Source organism: Setaria italica, chromosome I (genome assembly GCF_000263155.2).
Source record: "Setaria italica strain Yugu1 chromosome I, Setaria_italica_v2.0, whole genome shotgun sequence".
Classification (NCBI taxonomy): domain Eukaryota; kingdom Viridiplantae; phylum Streptophyta; class Magnoliopsida; order Poales; family Poaceae; genus Setaria; species Setaria italica.
In genome coordinates this window covers 38,967,198-38,992,226 of record NC_028450.1, presented here as the reverse complement: position 1 = coordinate 38,992,226, position 25,029 = coordinate 38,967,198, and the positions used below count along the sequence as shown (strand labels likewise).

The following is a 25,029-nucleotide window of genomic DNA, read 5'->3' as shown; positions in this document are numbered from 1 at the left end:
TCAATGATCAGACAGTAAACATATTTTTTCCTTTCCTTTTCTTTTTGAAATCAGAGAGTGAACAGATCAATGGGCATGTTTATCAACTATCTACACTTGGATCAAATACAGGAGAGAGAGAAATAAAGAATACATCCGTATAGTTTCTTTTGAAACAACAAAAAAAAAAAGAATTCTGTCCTAGTTAGCGAGCAAATGTGTGATGTGTCCTGAGTCCTGACAAAAGTTACAGCTACAACTGAGTTTGATTTACAATCTTCAGCCCCCAGCTCACGTCCTCGCAGTGCCTCACGTAAGGCAACACCTTGCCCAAGTCAGTGTCCCTCTTCGCCTTGCAGTCATAGAAGGGAGCCTGGTGGAAGCACGGTTCAATGGACATGGCACGGCCGCACGGTGGGTCTGGCACCATGTGGTTCTCCGACCTGAACATGATCCATGGCTTCAGGCCAGCAAGCCCCTGAGCTGCGTACCCAAACGTGGAAAACCCACTGGTGATTAGTTCATCGGTCATGCTCAGTAGATAGATCTCGGCAAGTGCCTTCATGTTGTGCTTCTTATTCCTTGACCTCTGGTACTCCTCGTGACTCGGCTGGTGCACTTCGACAGTAGTGCCATCAACTGCTGGGTGTTCATCGTACTTCTTCTGGATCTGATCACTGTACCAAGAGCTCAAAGAAGTAGTTAGAACGGCAATCGTTCGGTTATTCTGAGTCTCAGCTGCTGCTCCCTTATTCTGAGTTTCAGCTGCTGCTCCCTCTGTCATGGCGATTTCTGGCAGGAGCTTCTGATTCTGTGCACATGAAAGGATCTGATTCAAAATGTGTGGGAACGGGCCATTTCTTTGCAAGATGCCCTTGGTTTCATATATTCTGATCTGAATTCCCACTCTTTTTTCGGCTTTGGCAAGGTAGGACCGGTAGTATTTTGTAACCGAATACCAAACATTGTTTGTTGGATGAAAAAGATAGCGCGCCAAGTGATGGAAAACAGTATCTTTCTCTGGAAATAGCCTGCTGAGTTCATCTTGGAAAGCTGGAATTAGAAACAGGGACGGCACAAAGTACATGTCTGTTCTTATAATCAGCCATGGAACACCTTGCAGGAACTGTTGGTCGTCTTCGCAGTAGAAAAGTTTGTCATGGAAACCACAGTTACCATCAAGGTAGAGAAACACATAGCGAGGTCTAGTACCAGCCAAAGATCTCTCTGTATTGTCACCGAAAACTTTATTCTGCAGCATGTTGCCATAGCTTTCTGGACTACTCTGAGTAAACTCACCATAGTTCAGAGGGAAATCTGAAGGGACTAACCATGAGGTTCCAGGGAAGGGTTCGCAGAAAAGGTCACCAATCTCCTTATACCGGTCCACAAGCAAAATCCTGTTTGTAAGTAGCGCATATAGGAACACTGAAGTGATCTCAAGCATCCGATTCCCCATGCCAGCATGGATGGTCAGTAACAGATAATTGCAATCTGTCATATTGATGCTCTGACCGGACCTCAGCTGCTTGGAGGCTTCCCTGTATGCTTTGGTGCCTGGACCACACTTTTTCTGCAACGCTTCTTGTTTCCTTAACTTCTCAATGAGGTATGGTGAAGGTATGTTTGGTGACTTGTGATAGCGTGCAAACTGATACCTGCTTCTACATGATTTTTCATCAAATCCCTCAATCAGAAGGCCACCCAGAAGTCTATCATACATAATATGTGGGGATGGAGACATATCATCCATCATATCATCTTGTATATCTGAAGAAGATAAAAACATTTTGAGTCACTCACTGCCTAACTGCAGCTTGTAGTTCATTTACATATAACAAAACATGATATTGGCACATGGGGACCACCAATGCCAGTGGAGCAATGGAGTACTAGAAGTAGTTGGTACCATGTTATCATTAAAAGGAAAGGTTAAAAGAAAGCAGGCTGCAGACAAACACAATGCCAGGAAGGACCAACAGAAAGAGTGGCTATTCAATGAGCAACGCTGAAGCATGCAACTATAGCTAGTTATAACAACTCCATGGATTAAATGTATGCATCTACCAATTCGAATTGCTATTTTCCCTATTAAAATTGCTTGCAAGTTGAAAGAAATGATGCACCCACTTGGAGGTCATTCATCGCAGGCCTGCCCTTTCTGCAATTCAGGGGACTAGACAATGGGATTGTGGGAAGGAAGCAGTTCCTTGCTGTTCCCTCATGCAGGGAGGCAGTATTATACACATTCTAACACCATTAGCTGGACATGCATGCACCTGTATACAGTCTTTATCACATGGTTTTGTTTGTATTGTATCACCAAGCGTAACATTTCCTCTGTTTGCCTACAGTGCGGATCAATGTATTTTCCCATAATGAAAGATTTTACTCCAGATATTTCTCACAACAAAGCAGGTGAAAACCTTTTCTTAGACTAGAGGGGAGTGGAGCAATACACCTAATTCTAGCTAAACAGCTACAGTTAAATTTTTGGGCATACTTAAATCATCTCGCCGTTCATGTATAGAGCTATTTCTGCGTTATATACTGGGAACAAAACTACATGTTTAACTTAAAATGGTCATCATGCCTGTATAGAGAGAGTCATTATCAGATGAGGACCATATCCTGTCAATTAACTATTCAGAACTAGAACCACTTTATTCATGCACAGCTTCTCTCCGAGTTGAAGAGAAAGCATATCCTCTTCTGCAATCTGCCACCAGAGTTGTGAAAACACACCGGCACAAGCAATAATCTACAGAGAGGTTTTAGGGCTGGGTAAGTTTATTTAGGATCTTGAACAAATTATCAGCATCATATCTCTTGTACTTGTAAATTCTCCTCCTATCTCCTTTCAAACAGCATGCTTAAAGTTCAACTGTTTAGAATGTTTCGCTTCTCCTATCCAGAACAGGAGTAGATAAAAAGGGGAAAAAAGGCAAGCATGCAGAAAAATCTACTAAGAGTCATCAGGAGTTCAGGACAGCAACAAACCTCCTGACAAACCATGCTCCCAAGAGATGTAAGGGCCACACATTCAAGAGACAGTAGACAAATTGAACAAGCACAAGAGTACAAGCCGACGCCCTTATCTTGCTAAAAGCCAGCACTTCGCACAATTGCAATTTCTATTTAGGCGTGACAAAATCGCATGCTAAAGAATCATAGTGATGACCTGATGGATAAACCTAATTTACTTCGACATGATGATTAAACATCTTGAAACTTGAACCACTCCACCAGGTAGCTGTGGCCGAATGCGCATATACAACTGACAGGTGGGTCTTAATCCTTGCGGATACGAACACGGAAAATAATGCACGCGGGACGCACCTCGGTCGTCTTCCGCGGGGCGCTCGACTTGGTAGAGCCACTCCGGCGAGGCGTCGGTCCGCCACCGCTGCAGGAGCAGGACGGCCGTGACAGCGAGGAAGCACGCCATCAGCGCGGCGGGCCAGACCCGGCGCGGTTTTTTCGCCTCCGCTGCAGACGACCCGGCCGCCGCCGTCTTCGTCTCCAGCCCCCGCTGCTTCTCCAGTGGCTGCCGCCCCCCGTGGCCAGTCCCCATCGCCATGACCCTCTGCCTCGGTCACATGAGCTCGCCGGCGGCTCTTCTTTTCCTAGGCACGCCCGCGTGCCGGCAAGCGAGCATCGCTGTCTGGCTTTGGCCTTTTTTGGGACAAGCGAGGCAGGGGAAGGTCAAACGAGTCCGGCCATCTTCCGCGTGGGAGGGTGGCTACCGCCTACCCGCTAGTCGGCTAGTGGACGGAGCACTGCAGCGGCGGCCGGTAGGGGCATTGAACAGCAAGCGCCTGCTAGAGTGGTAGTGGATTTTTCCTCTTCTTCTCCGCTAGCCGCCCCAGTGGCCCAGTTGCACAAATCGGGCAGCCCTAGCCATGCGACAGGGGAGCAGGGATATCGTGCCGGGCCCTCTGCCAAAGCCATTGGACCAGGGAAGACGAGAGGACAGAGGAGGAACAGGGACAGCGCGCCTCTGTTACCTCTGTACTTTTTTAAAAAAAAAAAATTAAGTAATTACCTACCACATGAACCGAGGTGCCCAAAGTTTGCCAAAACCCTGGACCCAAAACATGTGAATTTTGCACAAACTCACTGCCCAAGATTTGACTGGACGCCCATGAACGACACTTCTCGGGTGACTTCAGCTAAATACCAAAATCTTGTACGGTTGAAGCCGAACCAAACCAGGCTAAACGGTTTAAATAAAAGGGAATGGCAAATATTACTACTACTACTACACGTTTTTTTGAATTTTTTTTTACGGTTCCAAACGGCCGGGTTTCTCACTGAGGTTGCCGCTCTGTCGTCTTTTTGCCCAGTCCAGGGTAGGAAAAGAAAGAAGGCGTCAATTTTGTTTGATCTGGCATCCACCACGAGCGTCATTCCATTCCATGCCTGTGGGCGCCACCCCACTACGATTCACCGTCTCGCTGCCAAGTACATGGAAGTTGCCGCATGGCCGGAGCGGCCGGCCCTGTCCGGATTTTCTGTGGGCACTGGGACATTAGGTTTAGCTGGCCAATGGCTAATCATATCGTCTCTGCGTTTGCAAATTGCATATGACTACGAAGCTGAAATCTCTGATGACGAAATTGCATATGAAAGTAGGAGTATATGATAAAGAAGTACTGCTATGACTATGATTGATGCGACCAAGCTCTCCGGTGGACAAAAACTACTCCGAATAAAATAAGCTGGAGGAGGCAAAGGAATCTGCTTTGCTGGTCCGATCCAAATCTCCCTGCACACCCCTCCAACTCCAACTCCAACTCCAACTCCAACTCCAACGATTCCCCCAAGAAAGCCTCTCAAAGCTTCGATCCATTCCAGCTTTGATTTCCTGCCTATCGCCCATCGGTGGCAGGTGAAAGACGATGTAGCATCGTGCCTACTACTGCCGTGCCGTCCCTTTGAAATCGCAAAAGCCAACGCTGTCGCACGCGCCGGGCGAATTCTGCGTGGCCGTGCCACATCCATGGGCGTAGAAAATCAGCTCGGCAAAGGATTAATCGTCATTAACCGGTGACCGCGAAGACTCGTACGAGCTAATTTGTACTGGTCATTAGGATTCGGCCACAGTTCATGCGTAGAAGCAACAAGCAAGAAGACATATACAAGGGGGCAGTATGTAGAGGCATCGGGAGCAGACGCGCACCTTGGTCGTCGTCGTCTTCCTCGGGGGCCTCGAAGTCGAAGACCCACTGCGGCGAGGAGTCGGCCTGCCACCGCAGCAGGAGCAGGACGGCCGGGACGCTCAGCAGGCAGAGCACCAGCCCGGCGCGCACGGACGCGCGCCAGAACCTGCTGCCCCCGCGCCTCGCCTCCTTGAGCTGCTCCGCGGCGGCGTGGTGGCCTCCCGGCGGCGGCCGCTCCGTCTCCAGCCCGCCGCGCAGGGGCAGCCGCTCCTCGTCGCCCCCGCTGCTCCCGTGGCTGTGGCTCGGCCTCCCCATGACCATGAGCTAAGCTCAGCTACCGTAGACGTGTCATATACTCCCTTCGATGTCGCTCGCACGGCCCGGGGTCGTGTGCTTGCGCTACGCGGTTATCTGCTCTCCCTGTCGTTCGTGGCGGAGTGGTCAAAGTAGCACGGCCACCACCCGCGTGGGAGAAGGTTTTTGTTTGAGGACCTTGTTAGAAATACGTAAGATAAGACTCATGCTGATAAATATGGCAAGTTACGATTCTTAGAAGTAGTTAAGCAAATAGCAGAGCTGATAAATGGAATGGTGTCTGACAAGTGGTTACTAGCGGGACTTCAGCATGATATTGCAGGAGTAAGACAAAAGTAACAGCAACATAAGCAGAAGGATAATGGGGGTATTTAGGGGTGTTTGGATACGGGATGCTAAACTTTAGTAGGGTCACATCGAATGTTCGGATATTAATTAGGAGGATTAAACATGAGCTAATTATAAAACTAATTGCACAGATGGAGTCTAATTCACGAGACGAATCTATTAAGACTAATTAATCTATCATTAGCAAATGGTTACTGTAGCACCACATTGTCAAATCATGGACTAATTAGGCTTAATAGATTCGTCTCGCAAATTAGACTCCATCTGTGCAATTAGTTTTGTAATTAGATTATATTTAATACTCCTAATTAGTATCCAAACATCTGATGTGATAGGTGCTAAAGTTTAGCATGGGTAATCCAAACACCCCCTCATGAGTGATACAGGCACTTGAGCTGAGAGAATTAAATCTAAGAGGCAGAAAATATACTTGGACAAACAATATCACACACAAGAATTAATCGAGTATTCTGCAATATCAATTGGGAATGCATGTTACCAAATGTGTTACTTCAAGCTCAATCCTCCATGGTCTCTGATCACGGTCCAATGCTAATTACTACTGACACAACCATTAAAGTATACAAAGATTTTAGGTTTGAAACATTCTGGACACAGATTAGAGGCTTCAGACAAGAAGTGACTGACATATGGGGAAACCAGTCAGCTTGCATAACCCTTACTTAAGGCTTCATACTAAGATGCAGAGAACATCAAAGAGGTTAATGCCCCCTACTTAAGGCTTCATACTAAGATGCAGATGACATCAAAGAGGTTAAGGCATTGGGCAAAATCTATGGTTGGCAAAAACAGATTGCTCCTGGTAGTAGCTAGGTAGTTGATTTGGATACTTGATGCAGTGCAAGAATATAGAAGCCTCAGTGAAGATGAGCTCTTGCTCAAAAGAGATTTGAAAAACAGATATTTAGCTATGACTGCCATTGAAAAAAAATCAGAAGCAGGCAGTAGCATTAAAGCTGGTGATGCATCTTTCAGGTTCTTCTACCTAAGGGTCATAGGGAGGAAAAGAAAAAACTTCATACAATCACTACAAACAACTTCAGGCAGTGTTCATCTACAGGCCGACAAAGAGCAAGAAATTTTCAGCCAGTTTCAGCACAGCATTGGCAGGGAGGAACCAAGACAACAAACGTTGAGCTGGGATATCCTTAACATACAGAGCCACAATTTGCAGGTTCTAGAGGAGGACTTCACAAAGGAGGAGGCTAAGGATGTGGTTATGGATTTCAAATCAGAACAGGCCCCTGGACCAGATGGGGTCATTGATCTCTTCTTCAAAAAATGTTGGGAGGTAATAAAAGAGGATCTTATGGCATCTTTGCAATATTTCTACAACCTACATGGCCATCACTTCAATGTATTAAATTCAGCACAGATCTGCCTCATTCCAAAATCAAGTGAAGCAGCAAGGGTGACTGATTTCAGACCTATAAGTCTCACAAGCAGCATATACTTGCAACAAGATTATCCTTAGTCCTCAATGAGCTGGTCTCCAGGAATCAGAGTGCATTCATCAAAAATAAAAGTAAACATAACAACTTCCTTTTCACACAAAACTTCATAAGAGAAATGCACAGGGCAGGAAGGCCAACCATATTCCTGAAGCTAGATATTGCTAAAGCCTTTGACAGTGTAAGATGGGATTACTTGATGGAAGTAATGGAGAGGATGGGTTTTGGATCTAGGTGGAGACAAAGGGTCTCAATTCTACTACACACAGCAACGTCCTCAGTCTTTGTAAATGGGGTTCAAACACAAAAATTTAAACACAGGATTAGCTTGAGACAGGGAGATCCACTGTCACCCATGCTATTTATACTGGTCCTGGAGCCTTTACAAAAACAGCTAACCTTTGCTGAAGAATAGCATCTCTTGTCTTCAATCCAGGGGCGAGTATCAACATTCAGAGCAAGCCTGTATGCCGATGATGCTGCCATCTTCATCAACCCTGTCAGCCAAGAGATTGAAGTGGTTAACATGATCTTTCAAATCTTTGGCAATGCATCAGGTCTCCACATTAACCTCAACAAATCTGCAGCTTACCCAATCAGATGTGAGCAGATTGAACTTCAATCAGTCATGGAAAGTTTCCCTTGCTAGATCAGTGCCTTTCCATGCAAATACTTGGGGTTGCCACTCACCTTGAGGAAACTGACTAAAGTGCAAGTGCAACCACTCATTGACAAAGTGGCAGGAAATTTGTAGAATCGGAAGGGGAAGCTGCTGGACAAAGCAGGGAGGCTGACATTGGTCAGGACTGTGATGTCTGCAATCCCAACATATTTTGTTACTGTTTTCAAACTGAAGAAATAGGCTGTAAAGAAGATAGACAGATTAAGAAGAAGCTTCCTCTGGAAAGGGTCTGATCAGGCAAATGGTGGCCACTGTTTGGTAAAATGGCAGAAGATAGTCCTCCCAAAACAGCTTGGGGGTCTTGGCATTCTTGAACTAGAAGTTTTCGGTAGAGCACTAAGGTTGAGGTGGCTATGGTACCAATGGACAGAACTAGACCGACTGGTGGGCTCACAAATCCCATGTGATGAAATAGACAAACAACTCTTCAGAGCACCCACAAGAGTGACCGTGGGTAATGGGCATAAAGCAACATTCTGGCAGTGTGCTTGGGCAGATGGAAAAGCCCCTCGTGATATAGCACCGAGGCTTTACAAGTTGGCATGGAGGAAGAATAGAACTCTAAGAGAAGACACAACTGAATTAAATTGGACTAGAGGCCTGTGAAGAATGCAAATGATAGAAGAATTGGCTGAATTCGTAACTCTATGGGACTTAGTGCAGGAGATTCAGTTCACTGACCAAGAAGACAGCATCACATGAAGATGGACATCAACTGGACGCTATACTGCCAAATCTGCATATGAAGCTCAGTTTGCAGGTACATACACCACAATTGAGGCATACATTATTTGGAAGGCACGCATTGAGTCCAAACACAAGTTCTTTGCCTGGTTGTTGGTGCAAAGTAAGATCTTGACAGCAGATAAGATGCTACTCACTATCTGCCCGTTGTGTGACCAGGAATTGAAGACGGCTACTCACTTATGTTTGCAATGCAGTTATGCAAAGCAATTTTGGTTCTTAGTAGGCACATGGACGGCTGGACAGGTTTCTACTCCAACTTAAGATGGTAAGGAAGTGCAACAATGGTGGCAAGGACAGCTGAAGAACTTGAGCACAAAGCAACAACGTTCAAAGGCTGCTCTCATGACAATCACAACATGGCACATATGGAATGAGAGGAATAGGAGAATCTTCCAAAATCAAGAACTACGACCACCGTAGATTTTGACAAGAATCTAGGAAGATGTTGAGCTGCGAAGACGTGCCTGTGGGCACCCTTCTTTGGGCGGTGTATCTTAATTCATTTAGATGTTTAAGACTCGAGTTAAACTTCTTTTATATAATATTGCATTCCATGTAACCTTGAACTTCTTCCTCTTAAATGAATGGGCAGTGCTCCTGCTTCCTTTTAAAAAAAAGACTCATGCTGTTATGATCATAGGGATTGAACTCAGTTTGCTTAGGAATAAGTTAGAGATAGATCTTTCTTCTGATTCAAGTTGTAAGGCAATCGAGTCCTAGATGATCACAATAGTATCCATGTAAATATCTTGATGTTTTCACCCTATAAACATACAATCGTGGCTGGCTAGGATAGACAACCACGTTTCCTCTTTTTTCTTGCAGACCTCCACGGCTTCCACCCGGACTGGACGGGCCCAAGATGGGTTCATGTCCATTGCATGCTTCCATGTTGCCGCCGTCGTACAGCAGTTTGATTTGGAACACGGAATTATCGAGTTCACATGGCAAACTTGGAAAGGAATCTCCAACTCGCATCGCAAGCCTGTACCATAATAGGAGCTGTTTAACCGAGGGGCACATAATCAGTTACCATTTTTTTTAAAGAAAAGGAGTTGTTTAGCCCAGCTAGAAGTGTAGATTATCGAGAGACTTATAATACTTTTAACTTATATAAATCCAATTTAAGAACTAAACGTAGCTCCATTTTGTAGATTCTTTGTCCTAGTCTACTAGACCCTTCATATCTGGATTTGTTTCTTCGCTTCAACACATTACACATGTACATCGACAGCAACTCAAACATATTAACTTTGTCAATCTCGAAATCTGATTGTCATTCATGCATCTCTCAGAGGCACGTTTATACGGGCATGTGGTGTGTGCACAAGTTTACAAGGATGGTTATACGTACTTGTACGAGCATCCATGCATGTATTTACTATGTTTATTTTAGAAAAGTTTGCAAATTGAATTTGACGTGGAGGTAGGAGAGTTAGGACCTTATTACTACAAATGACTAAAATTGCCCTGGGTAAAATATTAATTGAATTGCAGAGTGATTTGGTACCTTTAGGTTATTTTGCTACTCACAGAAATTTGAGTGTAGCTCATATGGTTGGGTTCCCTCGTAGTGGAATTTGCTCACTCCGGTATGACTCTTCAACTCCATGCGAAGCACTCATATTTATAGTTATTGTCCGTTAGCACAACTTGTCTATGTAGTTCTTTCAAAAATACATTACAAAGCTCACTCATTTTCCTGCTTGAACCAAACATTTTTCCACTCGTCTTTTTAGAATGGGTGCGCTCTTATTCTCATTTTTCCGTTCACATGCTTCGGAGCACATTCCTTGGCCTTTTTCCAAGGCATTTTGTTTCGTTGTGATTTAATATGTGTCCGAATAATGAACACTATGAAAAAGAAAATATATTTCTTCTTTAATTGTATAATACTGGGGTCACTGAAAAACTTATTCGACAAAAGGTAAAAAAGAGTCAACAAGAAAATGTTAATTCTAACATAAAACTATCGAACCATTAAAAATATTGCATCGATAAATTTATGAAAAAAGTTGAGTAAACAAGAAAATGTTAAATGAACATTTCTTGAAAACGGTTGGATTAATAAATTCCGTAACTAAAAAAAATCAAGTCAACAAAAACAATTGACGTGAAAAATCATAAAAAGGAAAAATTGAAAAAACTAGTAGCCAAAAAATGAAAGAGGTGAAAGGAAGCACCAAAGCTAAGGTCTGATCCCTGGTGGTTGCAGGGTACATACGCATACGCATTACCAAAATCACCGAAGCTTTTGCTCGGTTATCAAATTTCCCATTATTCCGAGGTACCAATAAACTAATAACCACTAATTAATAGTCCCACTTATATAAAGATATATTTCGCTCAAAATATAATGCGTATTTTTATTCAAAACATTCTCTAAAAATTACCTTGAACGTATTATCTAAATATTATGATAATTTGGTAGTACAAATAAAATATGAATCTAAAGGTATCTTGTTATTATCTGAGTACCTAAGTATTGCTAGGCAAAGTCTAAATAGTTTGATTTTAGAATGTGCGCACGCCTTATACAAAGAAACAAAGGGAATGTATCGCTTTAGGACTTCTGTTGACCAAAAAATTTAAAAAAATTCTTATAGAATTATGTAAGTCAACAATTCAAGACATATTATTAGGTATGACATGAAAGAACTTAAAAAATTAATTGTCTTTATTTGGAATATGCTAGTTTATATGAATTATTAGTAAATGTGATATATTTTAGATCATGCTAATATTATAAATTTTTTATATATATTTACTTTATCAAATAACGCCCTTATTATTTTGCAAAAAATAGCATCCATATAAAAGGATCATTAATATTATGGTATTCAGTATTCTACTAGAACCAAACATCACTAAGCAGTTAGTGAAGTGGTTGTGCTCTATTCACCGGAAATCAAACCCTAGGTTCGACGTCGTGTGTGTCTTATTACCATGGCCAATTTATTCAGTGTCAGGTAACGTACTGTCGATAGCAAGTAGCAATGATAACTTCAGTCTCACGTATGCGTTCATAGGTGCAAGCGTTGTGTGCAAGTAGCTGATGATGTGTGCCGTGTTTTCTAAAATGCAAATCCATACCAAATACTGTTCCGTCGAAACTTGACACTGATCATGTCTTCATTTCCACGTTGGTTCGATCAATCATGCATTTACTTACACAAACTGATTTGAACGCTAAGGCCTAAGGGAACAACTTGAGACCTTTGTGCTCATCCTCACAGTGCTGGGCATAAGGCACCAGAGCTCCAATGTCCGTCCCCTCCGCCACACCGCACATTCGCCTCGGCGGCGCCTGAAGACACGGCTCGACTGTCTTCGACCGGACGCACGCCGGATCAACACCCGCTTCGGGCGACGGTGGCCGCAGCAGCACCAAGGGCCGCACGGCGGCGAGCCCGTGCGCGATGTACCCGAACGTCGACACCGCGGTCGTCACGATGCGGTCGCAGAAGCTCAGCAGGTACATCTCCGCCAGCGCCCTCTGGTTGTGTCCGCGCGCCTCCGTGCGCTGCTCCCTCTCGTGGCTCGGCTGGTGCACCTCCACGTACTCCCCGGTCTCCGTCGGGTTCGCGTAGTACATGCCGCGGATGCGCTCGTAGTAGTCGGGGAAGAGCGACGTCACCAGTATCGAGGTGAGCTTGTGATTCCTGCTCCTCCCCGACGCCATGGCCGACGAGTGGTTGTTGTTCGCCGCGCCGTCCCTGTGCAGTGCAACCTTCGGCAGCAAGCCCTCCTGCTCCGAGCACCGGAGGATCTGGCCGTACATGTTCTCGAACGGCACGGGCATCTCCGGGAACACGCGCACCTGGAGCCCGACGCGCTCGTCGGCCCTGGCGAGGTAGGCCCCGTAGTACCTGCGCACGATGCCCCACACGTCGTTGGACGGGTGGAAGAGGTAGCGCGCGAGGTGGTGGAACACGGCCTCCTTCTCCGGGAACAGCCGCGCGAGCTCGCGCTCGTAGGCCGGCATGAGGAAGAACATGGCGGCGAAGTACACGTCGGACTTGACCACCATCCAGTTGAACTTGGCGAGCACGCGCTGGTCGGCCTCGCAGAAGGCGGCGTCGGTGTAGGACTGGATCAGGTCCAGGAACACGTACGCGGGCAGCGTGTCGGCGGTGACGTTGCTGTGGTCGCCGCCGCTTACGGCGCCGGCCTGCCGCATGTTCTTGTAGCTCGTCGGCGAACCCATGGTGAAAATGCCGGCGAAGTCGGTGATCGGGAAGTTGGCGGGGAGCGTCCAGGAGCTGCCAGGGAAGGGCTCGCAGAAGAGGCCATCGAATTCCGGCGGCGCGTGCGCGAGCAGGACGCGGTTGGTGAGGAGCGCGTAGAGGAAGGTGGATGCGAGCGAGAGCATGCGGTTGCCGAGGCCGTTGATCGGCGTCCAGACGACGTACTGGCACCCCGAGCGCGCGGCGTTGCGGCCGGACCGCAGGTGCTCGACGGCTTCATTGAACAGCGGCGCGCCGGGGCCGCACCGCTTGTGCCGGGCCTCGTACCGCCTGAGGCGCTCCACGAGGTAGGTGGATGGCCGGAACGGTGACGGACGGCGGTAGAGGAATGACTCGTACCGGGAACGGCACGACTGCTCGTCGAATGCCGGCGAGAGGAGCCCGCCGAGGAGGCGGTCTTGGTCGTGCGGAGCCGGCGGGTCCGGTCCGGCAACATGTTCATGAACACCTGATGCTGCGTAAACTGCACAGTACAAATGAAGTTGATTAGTTTGACAGCAGAAAAAAATCTCAGATTTCCGAGGGAATGATGTACAGTTTCACATCATAGCCAGTGCAATTAACATGTGGATTTTTATTTAGCACAAGTGGCTTAGCAGTTATCATTATTGCCATTTGTCACACAGTTTGATTAGAATGATTTTTTCACATATACACACGCTAGAAAAAAGATTGGAGAGCCTACTTCCCTCGTTGCGCAGGAAACACGCAATACCGCTGAACACGCACGCGTGTGCACTCAAAGCAACCTAGGAATAAATCCTGGAAAATTCACCCGAATTCATCCCACCGGGGATCGAACATGCGACCTCTTAGCCCATGCTACTAATTTAAGTCCTACTGACCAATCGGTCCCAAGCCCGTTCGCAGAATGAGTTTTTGAATCCGATTCCCGTGATATTTATTTTTAAAGGATTCTGTAAAAGGCAACCGGCAAGAACTTTGTCAAGCAGATATTAATAGACAAGGAGCTGAAAAACTACCAACAACACTAGACAGCAAAATAGAAGAAGACAACACCAAAACTATTTTTGGGATTTCGTACTGGGGTAACATTCAGTACGATAAAAAGCCAAGATACAAGGCCGAGGAATCCATCTGCAGCTAGGTTGGCGTCAAACCACTAATCGAAGAGCCGAAGTTCAGGTCTGGTTAATGTTAGTACCTGGCTTTTGGACGAATCCGCTTCTTGGCGACGATGGGAACGCGGGCTGGCTTCCGGCGCCGCCGAAGGCCAGCACGAGAACCGTGAATGTGGCCAAGAGCCCCAGCACGACCACCGCCTCCACCCGCGCCGGTGCGCGCCACCCCGGCCACCGCCAGGCCTCCTCGTTGCCGCTTCGGTCCCTCCCGGCGCCGAGCTCCCCGCCGGCCGCAACCTTGTGCGCCGCCGCCGCTTCCATCAGCGCACCAGGCGTTAGCTTTCGACGACGCTCAAGCTTCTTTCTCCGCTCTCCCCGCACCTCCGACTATTGGGATAGCCTAAAAACCGAGGACGAGCATCCTCGAGCACTGTTCGTGGAAGGAAACTTCCTAACCTCACAAGTTCTCGATCAACGAATAAAATTTAGTTAAAATTTAGTTAACCTCGCAAGTTCTGAATCAATGAACAAAACTTCCTTAACCTTGCAACTTTTTTGTTACTTTGAGCTTTCGAAGCTATCAGTTATTGGCTGACCCTCGAGTGCTCGAAACTAGTCTCGAGGACCGAGCTTTTGACTCTACTTTTTTACTTAAGATCGGAACTGGACTAGACACCACGAGGTTGGACATCTATTTCAGGTTTGAGGTCGAAGGCACGAGGTTAAGGAGCTCGTCCAGCGTGAGGCTGAGGGTACGAAGCTGAAAACCTGATCTGGCGCAGAGAAGAAGTCCAGAGGCTAAGGACATGAAGGCGTGAGAAACGTAACTACACGAGGGCGTGAGAAGTGTGACTACATGAAGGCTTGAGAAATATGACCACGTAGGAGAATTCAATTTGTACACTTTACCCAATAACCTTTATGTATGGAATATCCTAGAAATATAGTAGGTGCGAAAGAATATTTTCGGGATGTAAATTAGCTCACGGGTTACTAGGAGTCCTACTCCTAGTAAGGGGAGCGATTGTTTTTAAAGAGGTTATAAGTGTTTTCCCAACCCATTTGTTGCGTTCGAATTCCTCTGAGATCAACGCCGACCCAATAGGAGAGTACTAAGGCCGCGCGCCCGGCCATAGTGGTTTTGCTCCGATCCGCACGAAGAAATGCACGTCACATTGCTAAAACTATTGTTGACACTGCCTTCCAGACGCCACTTGCAGTCAACGGCTTTGCATCTTGATCATGATGCAGTACAGCAGTAACTCGGCAGCGTAACAGCGTAAGGACTGGTGCAACATTACTACATGAGTAGCTGACGGTTTATATAAAAATAAAGGGAAAGCTATAGCTCACATGACGAGGGGAACACTTGCTCGGCGCGCGCCAATTCCCCATAATGAATTTGTGAAACCACAACAGATCAATTGCAATAATTGTTATCGTTGAGCAGCTCTGACTGAAGTTTTGCGTTGCGCCCTTTTTTTTTCTAAAGAAAACAATAATTTCATGTTTGCAAGTTGCAACGTAGTTTTATTAACCACGAAAGGCAATAAAAATGGAAGGAAACAGGTCCAATAACATCGATCTGCATATCCCTGAATTCCACATGCGCGCGTACCACCAAATGAACAACATTCAGCTGCAGTAGTACTAACTTTACCTGTGTTTTGAACGAACTCGATCCCTGGCGACGAGAACGCGGTCGGGCTTCCGATGCCCCCGCCGAATCCCACTACGAGCAGCGTCAAGGTGGCCAAGAACCCGACCGCGACCACCACCTCCGCCCGCGCCGGCGCGCCCCATCCCCGCCACCGCCACTCCATCTCGCTGCCGCCTCCCGTCGCCACCTTGTGCGCACCTCGCGGCGTTCGCGCCATCGGCAGCAGAGCACCCGCTCTTTCCCGGACTCGCACGCTTCCTCTGCCTCCCGCGCTCGCCGACCTGACAAGTATATACCGGAATGTACAATGATTGTGTTTAGTATGCAGAAACACGCATCAAATCTCCTCGAACCATTGTTAACGCTATCTTCTAGACACCCAACTGCAGTCAACGGCTTTGCATCATGGCCAGCCAGCCTCTCGCCCGGTTGCTTCTGCGACCGCGCGTGTTTCTTTCGTAAGGGGTGCTTGGGTATTTGGCTCCGCGTGTAGTTCTATCACATCGAATACTAATTAGGAGGATTAAATATAAGCCTAATTATAAAACCAACTGCACAGATGGAGGCTAATTTGCGAGACGAATATATTAAACATAATTAGTCGATGATTCGACAATGTGATGCTACAATAAATATATGCTAATCATGAATTAATTAGGCTTAATAGATTCGTCTCACAAATTAGCCTCCATATGTCCAATTAGTTTTGTAATTAATCTACATTTAATACTTTTAATTAGTATCTAAACATTCAATATGACAGGGACTGAACTTTGTCTACGGTACGTGAGGGATGTGAGATGTGACGGTGCCACAGCAACGCAACTACGGATGCAGCGTGGCCCTGTTGCACGTGGATACATTGTTAGGCCTGGTTTGGTTCACTTGTTTAAATTTAAGCCGCGGAGGAAATGGCCCGGCCGGCGACTCACTGATGGAACGCCTGAAACTCCACGGCACGGGATTCACCACCAGATTAAAAAAAAAATTGACCATCCAATCATCATCTTAGTTTGATTTTGAGCATCGAATCGTGAAATCAGAAATCTTTGACCACCCAACTCTTAAAACCGTTCATATTCGGCTATCTGATGGTTTTGGTGGCTAATTTTGCTAACATGGACACCACATGGCAGTGTGGCCCACTTGTCATCCCTCTTCTCTCCTTTCTCTCTCTCCTCCATCGTTCTTCTCTCCTCTCTCCTCCGCCGGCAGCCACCGACCCCCGAGACGGCCGTCCCTGCGCAAGCCTCCACCACGCCGGCCTCTACCGCGTTGGCCGCCCCCGCGCCTCCATAACCTGCCCCTCCCCCACGGCGGCCTCCCCTGCGCCCCGTCGTCTTCAACCTCGAGCCCTAGCGGAGCTTGCTGGCAGGGCCCCGCGCGGCAGGCGACAGCCGACAGCCCGGAGCTCGGCCGGCGGTTGCCACGCGTCGTCATCTTCAACCTCGAGCCACGCGCCGGGCCCCACCCCCGTCCCGCTGGCCTAACGCCGCGGGGGCGCCGAAGACCGCGGCCCGGCTCTACCAAGATCCAGCGCCCCCAACCTCGCACCGCCGCGGGTGCTCCAACGGCCTGCGCCGCCGCGGGCTAATGGGACCGAGCTTGTCTGCCGCCGCGCAGCAGCCGTGTGGAGACAAGCGGCGCCGGCAGGAGGCGGACATGGCAATGGCGGGCAGGGTCGAGGTGGAACGAGTGCGAACGGAGGTGGAGCGAGCACGAGGCGGAGACCCTCGGCCGACTGGACATCGCCATCCGCACGGCGCCCCGACGTGAGGTTAGGACGCAGTGGCGCGAGGCTAGGGCGGTGGCGACGCGGGCTCAGAGTGGCAGCGGTGCAGGACAAGCAGGGTGGGAGGGAGAGCAACGGTGGGGAAGGGAGAGAGGGTTGACATGTGGGCCCCATCCGAGTTAGCATGCTGACATGGCGGGTGAGTACAACGTGGTAGTGAAAACAGTTCAAAACCACCCAACAAAACCGCCCGATGGCTAAATATGAACAGTTTTAAGAGTTAGGTGGTCGAAGATTTCTGATTTTGCGGTTCAATGATCAAAATAAAAATTGAGGTGATAGTTGGATGGTTATAAATGGAGTTCTTCTTACAAAACCGGTACGTCGTTGTCGTTAACAATTCATAATTCGGGATGAAAGCGGTACGTCATTGTCGTTAACAATTCATAATTCGGGATGAAAGTGGATTGGAATTGGGCCAACCAGTGATTGACGCAGACTACCCATCAACATCATTTCTGGGTTTTGGGTTACACTAATCCATTTCAACGCTGACCCAAGAGACCCAATGGGTCAACCAAAACACCACAACTGAATAAATTATCACGCTGCTGTGCGGGTGTGGCTGCTAATCCTTCGTGCCCAGGACGCCCGTGCGAAGAATCAAGCATTTAACCTCTCCTCTCTAACCGCGCGATGCTGCAGGATGAAAAGGAACCCGCCGCATCTTGGCGGAGAGAGATGACTCTAGCTGTCCGGCAGATGGGACGCAATCCACTGGAATCAAATCGAGTTACGCCTCCCCCGCCCTCCGCTGCCTCTGCTCCTGCTCTGCTCGCTCGCTTTCCCGGCCACCACTTGCCAACCCGCCGCTGCCCCCCGGGGAGGGATGCTGTTGTGCCTGCGCCTTCCTGTGCTTTCACAAACAGACGGAATTCGATTCGCCAGGCAAACGACTAGGTGTGCTGGCGCCTGCCGGAGCAAAATTGGTACCTACGGGCAGCACAGGGCTGCTGCAGAAAGGCGGCGCATGACCGGCGAAGGGCGAGGCGCCGCCACCGTTCGCCGTGGAGTCGGGAACTCGTGAGATAGGCAAATGGCAAGGTGGCGAATGGGTTACCCAGTAACCCACAACACTGGACACCAATTGACACCAAAATTGATCGGGCCAATCCTGTAGTTATTTACATCAAATTGAATATTTTGGGTATTGGGTCAGTGGGTTGACCCACTAAAATCTGCATATCCTGAAATAAAAAAAAAACAATTTGTATTCCAGTTGGTAACTGTACGAGAATGAAAGTTAACATCTCGACTGGTCTCTATCATGCTCCCTCCCGTTCCAAATTGTAGGTCGTTTTGATTTTTTAGGTTAATAGATATTATTATGCACCTAGACATACGCTATATCTAGATGCATAATAATATTAATGAACCTAAATAGACTAAAACAATCTACAATTTGGAACGGAAGGAGCAGTATATACGAGTTGTTTTATGATGAACGAATTTGAATACAATGCAGAAAGCCATCTCTGCAACTTCCACTTGTACAGGTAACTAGGTACCGGAAACGAATACAACGAATCTCCAAAAGGCCTACTACTTACTCCACGGCGTACGCAGTTCTGATTTCTGAAAGAGGAACAATCTGATCGAACGGCTGCCCACTCAAAGTCAGCTATCGAACAGCTTGAGGCCGAACCCGACGTCCTCACAGTGCCGGACGTACGGCTTGACGGCGGCCACGTCGACGTCCCTCTTGGCCCTGCACCCGAGCAGGGGCGGCGAGTGCAGGCACGGCTCCACGGACGGGGACCGGACGCACGCCACCTCGGAGACCTCCTTGTTCCAGTCCGGCCGGAGCAGGATCCACGGCTTCACGCCGGCGAAACTGTAGGCGACGTACCCGAAGGTGGACCACGCGCTCATCGCGATCTTGTCGCAGTAGCTCAGCAGGTAGATCTCCGCCAGCGCCTTCTGGTTGTGCTCGTTCGACGTGTACTGCTGCTGCTCCTCGTGGCTCGGCTGGAACACCGCCACGATCTCCCCCGTCTTGGTGGGGCTCTCGTAGTACATGCCCCGGATCTTCTCGTAGTACCCCGAGTACAGGGACGCGATCAGGACGGCCTTCACCTTCCCGGCCTCGCCGGACGTCGTGTTCGCCGGCGGCTCGACGGTGCCGAGCTCCGGCAACAGCCGCTGCTCCCTGATGCACCTCGTCAGCTGGTCGTACATGTTCTCGAACTTGATCGGCTTCTCCGGGAAGATCCTGATCTGGAACCCGATCTTCTCGTCCACTCTGGCAAGGTACGCTTCGTAGTATCTTCTGATGATCCCCCAGACCCTGTTCGTCGGATGGAAGAGGTACCGTCCCAGGTGATGGAACACGGCCTCCTTCTGCGGGAACATTCTCGCGAGCTCCTCCTCGAACATGGGCGTCAGGAACAGCGCCGGCGCGAAGTAGCTGTCGGACTTGAGGATCATCCAGGTGAACTTGCTCAGCATTGCCTGGTCCTCGTCGCAGAAGACGTTGTCGGAGAGCTTCAGCTGGAACTGCTCGACGTGGAGGTAGACGTAGGGCGGCAGCGACGACGCCGGCACGCTGCGGGGGTCGTCGTTGCGGACGGCGCCGCTCTTGAGCATGTTGGCGTAGCTCTCCGGCGCGCCAATGTGGAGCTTGTGGGGGTTGTTCTCCGGGAAGTCCCCCGGGAGCACCCACGAGCTGCCCGGGAACGGCTCGCAGAAGAGGCCCTCCTGCTCCGGCGCGACGTGGGTGAGGAGCACACGGTCGGTGAGCAGAGCGTAGAGGAAGGTGGAGGCTATGGTGAGCATGCGGTTGCCGAGCCCGTTGCAGGGGAACCACACCACGTACTTGCACTCGGAGTCGTCGGCGTTGCGCCCGGACTTGAGCTGCTTGATGGCGCGCCGGTAGCGCTTGGTCCTCGGCCCGCACTTCTTGTGGTAGGCCTCGTACTTGCGCAGCTTCTGCGCGAGGTAGGGGGAGAGCGGGAACGGGGATGGCTTCCGGTAGAGGTTCGATTTGTAGCGGCTCTGGCAGGAGGATTCGTCGAATGCCGACGAGAGCAGTCCTCCCAGAAGCTTGTCCGGGGACGGAGATGATGCAGAGAGGTTTTTGGGTGTAACGGCTTCTGGTCCTGCAGACAAGATTCTTAACTGGATGAGTTCAATTTTTTTTACCTCATTACTATTGCAAAAAGGCATATAATAGGTGAAAAATGCCATTCAGTAAGAGACTGACTAGTGGACCCTAGGATCATATGTCATCAGCACGATGGTGATTTTTGACCTTTATCTTGCAGCATCTTTATGATGGTAATCGGGAAAAAAATAATACAGATGGACATATGGAAGTGGAACCAGCAGTATGCAGTACAGACAATTAAGCATACAAAAAACAACATAGATTCTGGAAATTTAACTTATGGTTTCGGTATCCGAATGTAGTATGGTGTTTTCTAACACGCAATCATCGTTTTTCTTCGCAAATCACATCCACATAAGAAAGGTTAACGTCTTTCCTTTTTCTGAAAGCAATTGGTTAGATGCCTCCCATTCTGGCCAGAAACAGGGCCATCACCCATCGAGCTAGTCAGCATGGAATTAGACAAGAAAACAAAGCCAAAAAACCAAAAACATTCAGTTCAAAATACACAAATGGATTATTGCAATCTAAAGGCTCAGCGTATGTTTCAACTCATTTACTCTAAAAAAAATGCCGAAAAGAAAGGGATAAAAAAGGAAATTCTAAAATCTCGTCTATCTTCACTAATGAGATGGGATGTGATCACTAATCAGTGCAGCTCCTCAAATCTAAGTTTCAGTTTTGAGTTTATATCTGCATTATTGCTAGGGATGTATCAATAGTAATGTGGCTGATGCAGAGATGTTTTTGGGTGTAACTGCTTCTGGTCCTGCAGAGAGGATTCTTAACTGGATGAGTTGAAAAAAAATAGTGTGGAAATGAAATTTACCTCATTACTATTGCAAAAAGACATTGTAAATCGGAAAATGTCATCCAGTAAGAGACTGACAAGTGGGTCCTAGGACCATATGTCATCAACACGATGATGGATTTTGACCTATAACTTGGAACATCTTTAATTCTTTATGGTGGTAGTGAAAAGAAATACAGATGGGATATATGGAACCAGCTTGCAGTAGGAAAAATTAAGCATACTGGAAATTTAATTAATGTTTTAGGTATCTGAATGTATGGTTCTTTCTTGCACTCAATCATCTATATTCTTCACACATCACATCCACATAAGAAAGGTTAACATCTTTCTTTTTCTGAAAGCAATTGGCTAGATGCTTCTTATTCTGCCCAAAAGCAGGGCCATCGAGCCGAGCTAGTCAGCGAGAAATTGGACAGGAGAACAAAGCCAAAACCGCAAAACATTCAGTTCAAAATATACAAATGGATTAATGCAGACTAAAGGCTCAGCATATTTTCAACTCTTTTACTCTCAAAATGCCAAAAGAAAAGGGGGATAAAAAGGAAATTCTAAAATCCCGTCTATTTTCATCAATGATTTGGGATGTGTTCAAGTCTGAACTGGGTACCATAAAGCAAAAATACAGCATATTAAAGTGCAGCTCCTCAAATCTGAAGTTCCAGTTTTGAGTTTATATCTTATCACTTATCAGCATTATTGATAGGGATGTGATCACGGGAGCTGTACATAGGGGCCTAGCTGTAACTTCACTTTTCTTTGGAATGGAATACTCTTTTGTTTTTTAAGAAAAAAGTCCATTTCCAGAAGGCATTAAGGCCTCGGCTAGAGGCTACTTTAAGAACAGTTTGTCTCTTATAGCCAGGGACCACTAAGCAAAGACTTGGCCATCTAGAGGACATTTCGCTGGGGCAAGCCACCGGCATTACCGCAGAAGCTGCCCTTTCAAAGAAACAGTGGTGAGGACGTGAGGTACGACAAGATCCGGGCAATGATGCACCGACGTGGTGGCATCCGCAGACTGCTCATACAGACACAATCAGTCCAGAAACTGTTCGAGCACGCGGCAAGTCGGATCTGAATTTCCGATCCCGGGCCAAAAAAAAAAGATTTGTTCATGCATGAATTAGATCTGTGATCATTCAGGCGAGCCGATTAGTACTCCGCCGTGGCCGTAATCGTAATGGCTCCAATTTTGGGCTAGATTGACGATAGGACTCCTTCATTTCGGCATGTCGGTCCTTCAAGATGGTGGCACTTCGTTTTCTTAGTTCAAATGGATAATCCTCTAATTTGATAATTGGACTTTGAGTCGGTTGATGTTGTTCAAAACTTATGCGTGGTGTGGCACCAAGCTACTACCTTGTAATAATTACGGACTGGGAGGTTGAATCCGGATTTTATCCATTATCAAAAAATGGCCGTAACCGTAATGCCAATGTACCAAGCAGGCAGGACAAGCACGACCGAATCAACGATGACGTCGTCAAGAATCGGACGCTCAGCTACCTCCTGACGAAACGCCAGTTTTCTCTGCGCCATGAGACGAACGAAAAAGGACGCAGAATTGCTTACGACACGAGCTGCTTGTTCATACGCCAACCCCGTCCGAGAATTGGGGCGCGAAACGCGAGAATTCCCACGCAGCGACGCCGGTCAACGAGCTTCCCGGCCTTGGGTTGGGCGCGATCTCCCAAATTCACATGACGAAACGGAGTAGCAGAGGAGAGGAAGCTTACTCTGGCTCTGAGGCGTCGCGCCGCGGTCGCCGGCGGCGACGTGGCGGGAGACGACAGGCGTAGAAGACGAGGAGGGCGAGGGGAAGGCGCTGCTGCTGCTGCCCCATCGGCCGCCGAAGACGAGGAAGAGGAGGGGCAGCGTGAGGAGGAAGCCGACCAGCACCATCTCCGGGCGGACGCCGGAGCCGCGCCACCCGGCGGCGGCGGCGCGCTTCTTGTCGTCGTCGCCGCCGGGCGGAGCCCGAGGGCTCCGCGACCGCTTCACGTCCATCCCCTCTTCTCCTCCACAGCCTACGGCTCCGCTTCTTGAATCTTGATCCCCCTCGGCGACCTCTTCTTAAGCTCTCGTTTTTGATCCGTGTGTTGACGGCTTGCTTGTGCCGTCTTCTCTCCTCCTTGGAGTTGGAGGAGGCTTGGAGCTGGTCAACCTGGTGGAAGCTACGGGGTGGCCTTGAAATGGAAGGAGAGGGATTGACGCCGACGTGTGCCCGATCATGCACTTGGAAGCACTGTTTGTTTTCTGCAGCGCACGATACTATTCTACTCGCATTTGCAGAGAGTACTTAACCGCGGTGTGTACTCGCGCGGGAGTTGTTATCTTTCCTGATCGTTGAATTGTTTAGTTTTGTGGGTCACGGTGATGGGAACGAAGAGCTTATTTTCTATAACTTCTGCCCTTTCCAAGGTACAAGAAAAGTATGTGCCCTTTCTAGCCTAACTGTAACCTTTTTATTTTATCATTATCATCCTGCGCATCTAACCTGTTTCCTGTCACTTGTTTTTGTGAGATTGGGTTCATCGGGACAGGATGGCCTTCCCAAGGACATGTGATTTGATTCTTCAGGTTTACTTCCCTTTCATGGCCATGGGATGCAGTATTGCAGACTAGGGATCAGCATCAGCACTATTATTGGAGCTTAACTAAATGTTGTTAGTTCATATATAAAGAAAAAACAATGATGGTAGGTAGGTGGATTACTAGAATATGTCCATATGGGCGTCTGAAGCTTTCAATGCCAACAAGCTCTGAAAATGACATGATCGACCATATGCTAGCGGGGTGTGTGTGTGTGTGTACTTGCTGAATACTCCACTTCAGCATCGTAGAACTCACCATCCGTCGCCACCAGGGAGAAAGTCCAAGCTCAGGCTACGCGCACGGCACAGACGGCTTCCTGTGTGCGTGGAGGCTGCTAGGCTGAACTGTGTTTCAGGCTATGTCATTTTCAGTCTCTGTGTTGAGGTGTCCATCGCACAACCACAAAGTGCAGCGAGTGCGGGAATTCTCTCCAGAAGCTCTCTGATTTTCTGCGGGGGTAGGCTTGGCTGGTTGATCCATAGAGATGTACTACGCGGCTTGGCTGGTTGATCCATGGAGATTTTCTCCATGTCGAATTCACCCAGCTTGTTTATTTTTTAAGGCAGTACTTGACCGCTAGGAGCAAACTCTCGAAACCCTCCGTCCGTATTGGTCTAGGAGAAGCCTTTCTACTAGGAGCAAGTTCCTGACGAATCCAACTATCCAAGGAATAAACCATGTGCAAATGGTCCGCATCACTGTCTCCTTCCTCGGATGCCATGGTTTCCTAACTTGTAATAAGCACATTGACTTAGGGGGCGTTTGGATGCCACGGGCTAAACTTTAGCCCTGTCACATCACACGTTCGAATGCTAATTAGGAGGATTAAATATGAGCTAATTATAAAACTAATAGCAGAACCCCTAGGCTAAATCGCGAGACGAATCTATTAAGCCTAATTAATCCATCATTAGCGAATGGTTACTGTAGCACCACATTCATTCCATGGACTTCTTCGGAATCGGTAGCTCATGTTCGCGATCACTACCAGGAGTCCTGCGATTAGCTTGACTACCATGCTAAATACA

General features: G+C 48.0%; 3 protein-coding genes across 4 annotated transcripts; all 3 read right to left on the bottom strand.

Moving 5' to 3' along the window:
* Positions 1–5,592, bottom strand: LOC101774108 (probable fucosyltransferase 8). Of its 2 annotated transcripts, none has more exons than XM_004953960.3 (2): positions 5,162–5,592; positions 1–1,749 (listed from the first exon to the last, which is right to left on the bottom strand). In XM_004953960.3, exons 1-2 carry the CDS (start codon positions 5,460–5,462, stop codon positions 233–235), a joined length of 1,818 nt encoding a protein of 605 aa, XP_004954017.1. In that variant the 5' UTR covers positions 5,463–5,592; the 3' UTR covers positions 1–232. The 2 variants fall into 2 exon arrangements, with proteins under 2 accessions (XP_004954017.1, XP_004954018.1); XM_004953961.3 differs by lacking the exon at positions 5,162–5,592 and adding an exon at positions 3,319–5,148.
* Positions 5,593–11,901: 6,309 nt separating this feature from the next.
* Positions 11,902–14,355, bottom strand: LOC101774522 (probable fucosyltransferase 8). The gene is made up of 2 exons (XM_004955169.3): positions 14,118–14,355; positions 11,902–13,415 (listed from the first exon to the last, which is right to left on the bottom strand). Exons 1-2 carry the CDS (start codon positions 14,353–14,355, stop codon positions 11,902–11,904), a joined length of 1,752 nt encoding a protein of 583 aa, XP_004955226.2.
* Positions 14,356–18,681: 4,326 nt separating this feature from the next.
* On the bottom strand, positions 18,682–23,656 carry LOC101773702 (probable fucosyltransferase 8). The gene is made up of 2 exons (XM_004953959.2): positions 23,143–23,656; positions 18,682–20,584 (listed from the first exon to the last, which is right to left on the bottom strand). Exons 1-2 carry the CDS (start codon positions 23,411–23,413, stop codon positions 19,104–19,106), a joined length of 1,752 nt encoding a protein of 583 aa, XP_004954016.1. The 5' UTR covers positions 23,414–23,656; the 3' UTR covers positions 18,682–19,103.
* Between the last annotated feature and the right edge of the window lie 1,373 nt (positions 23,657–25,029).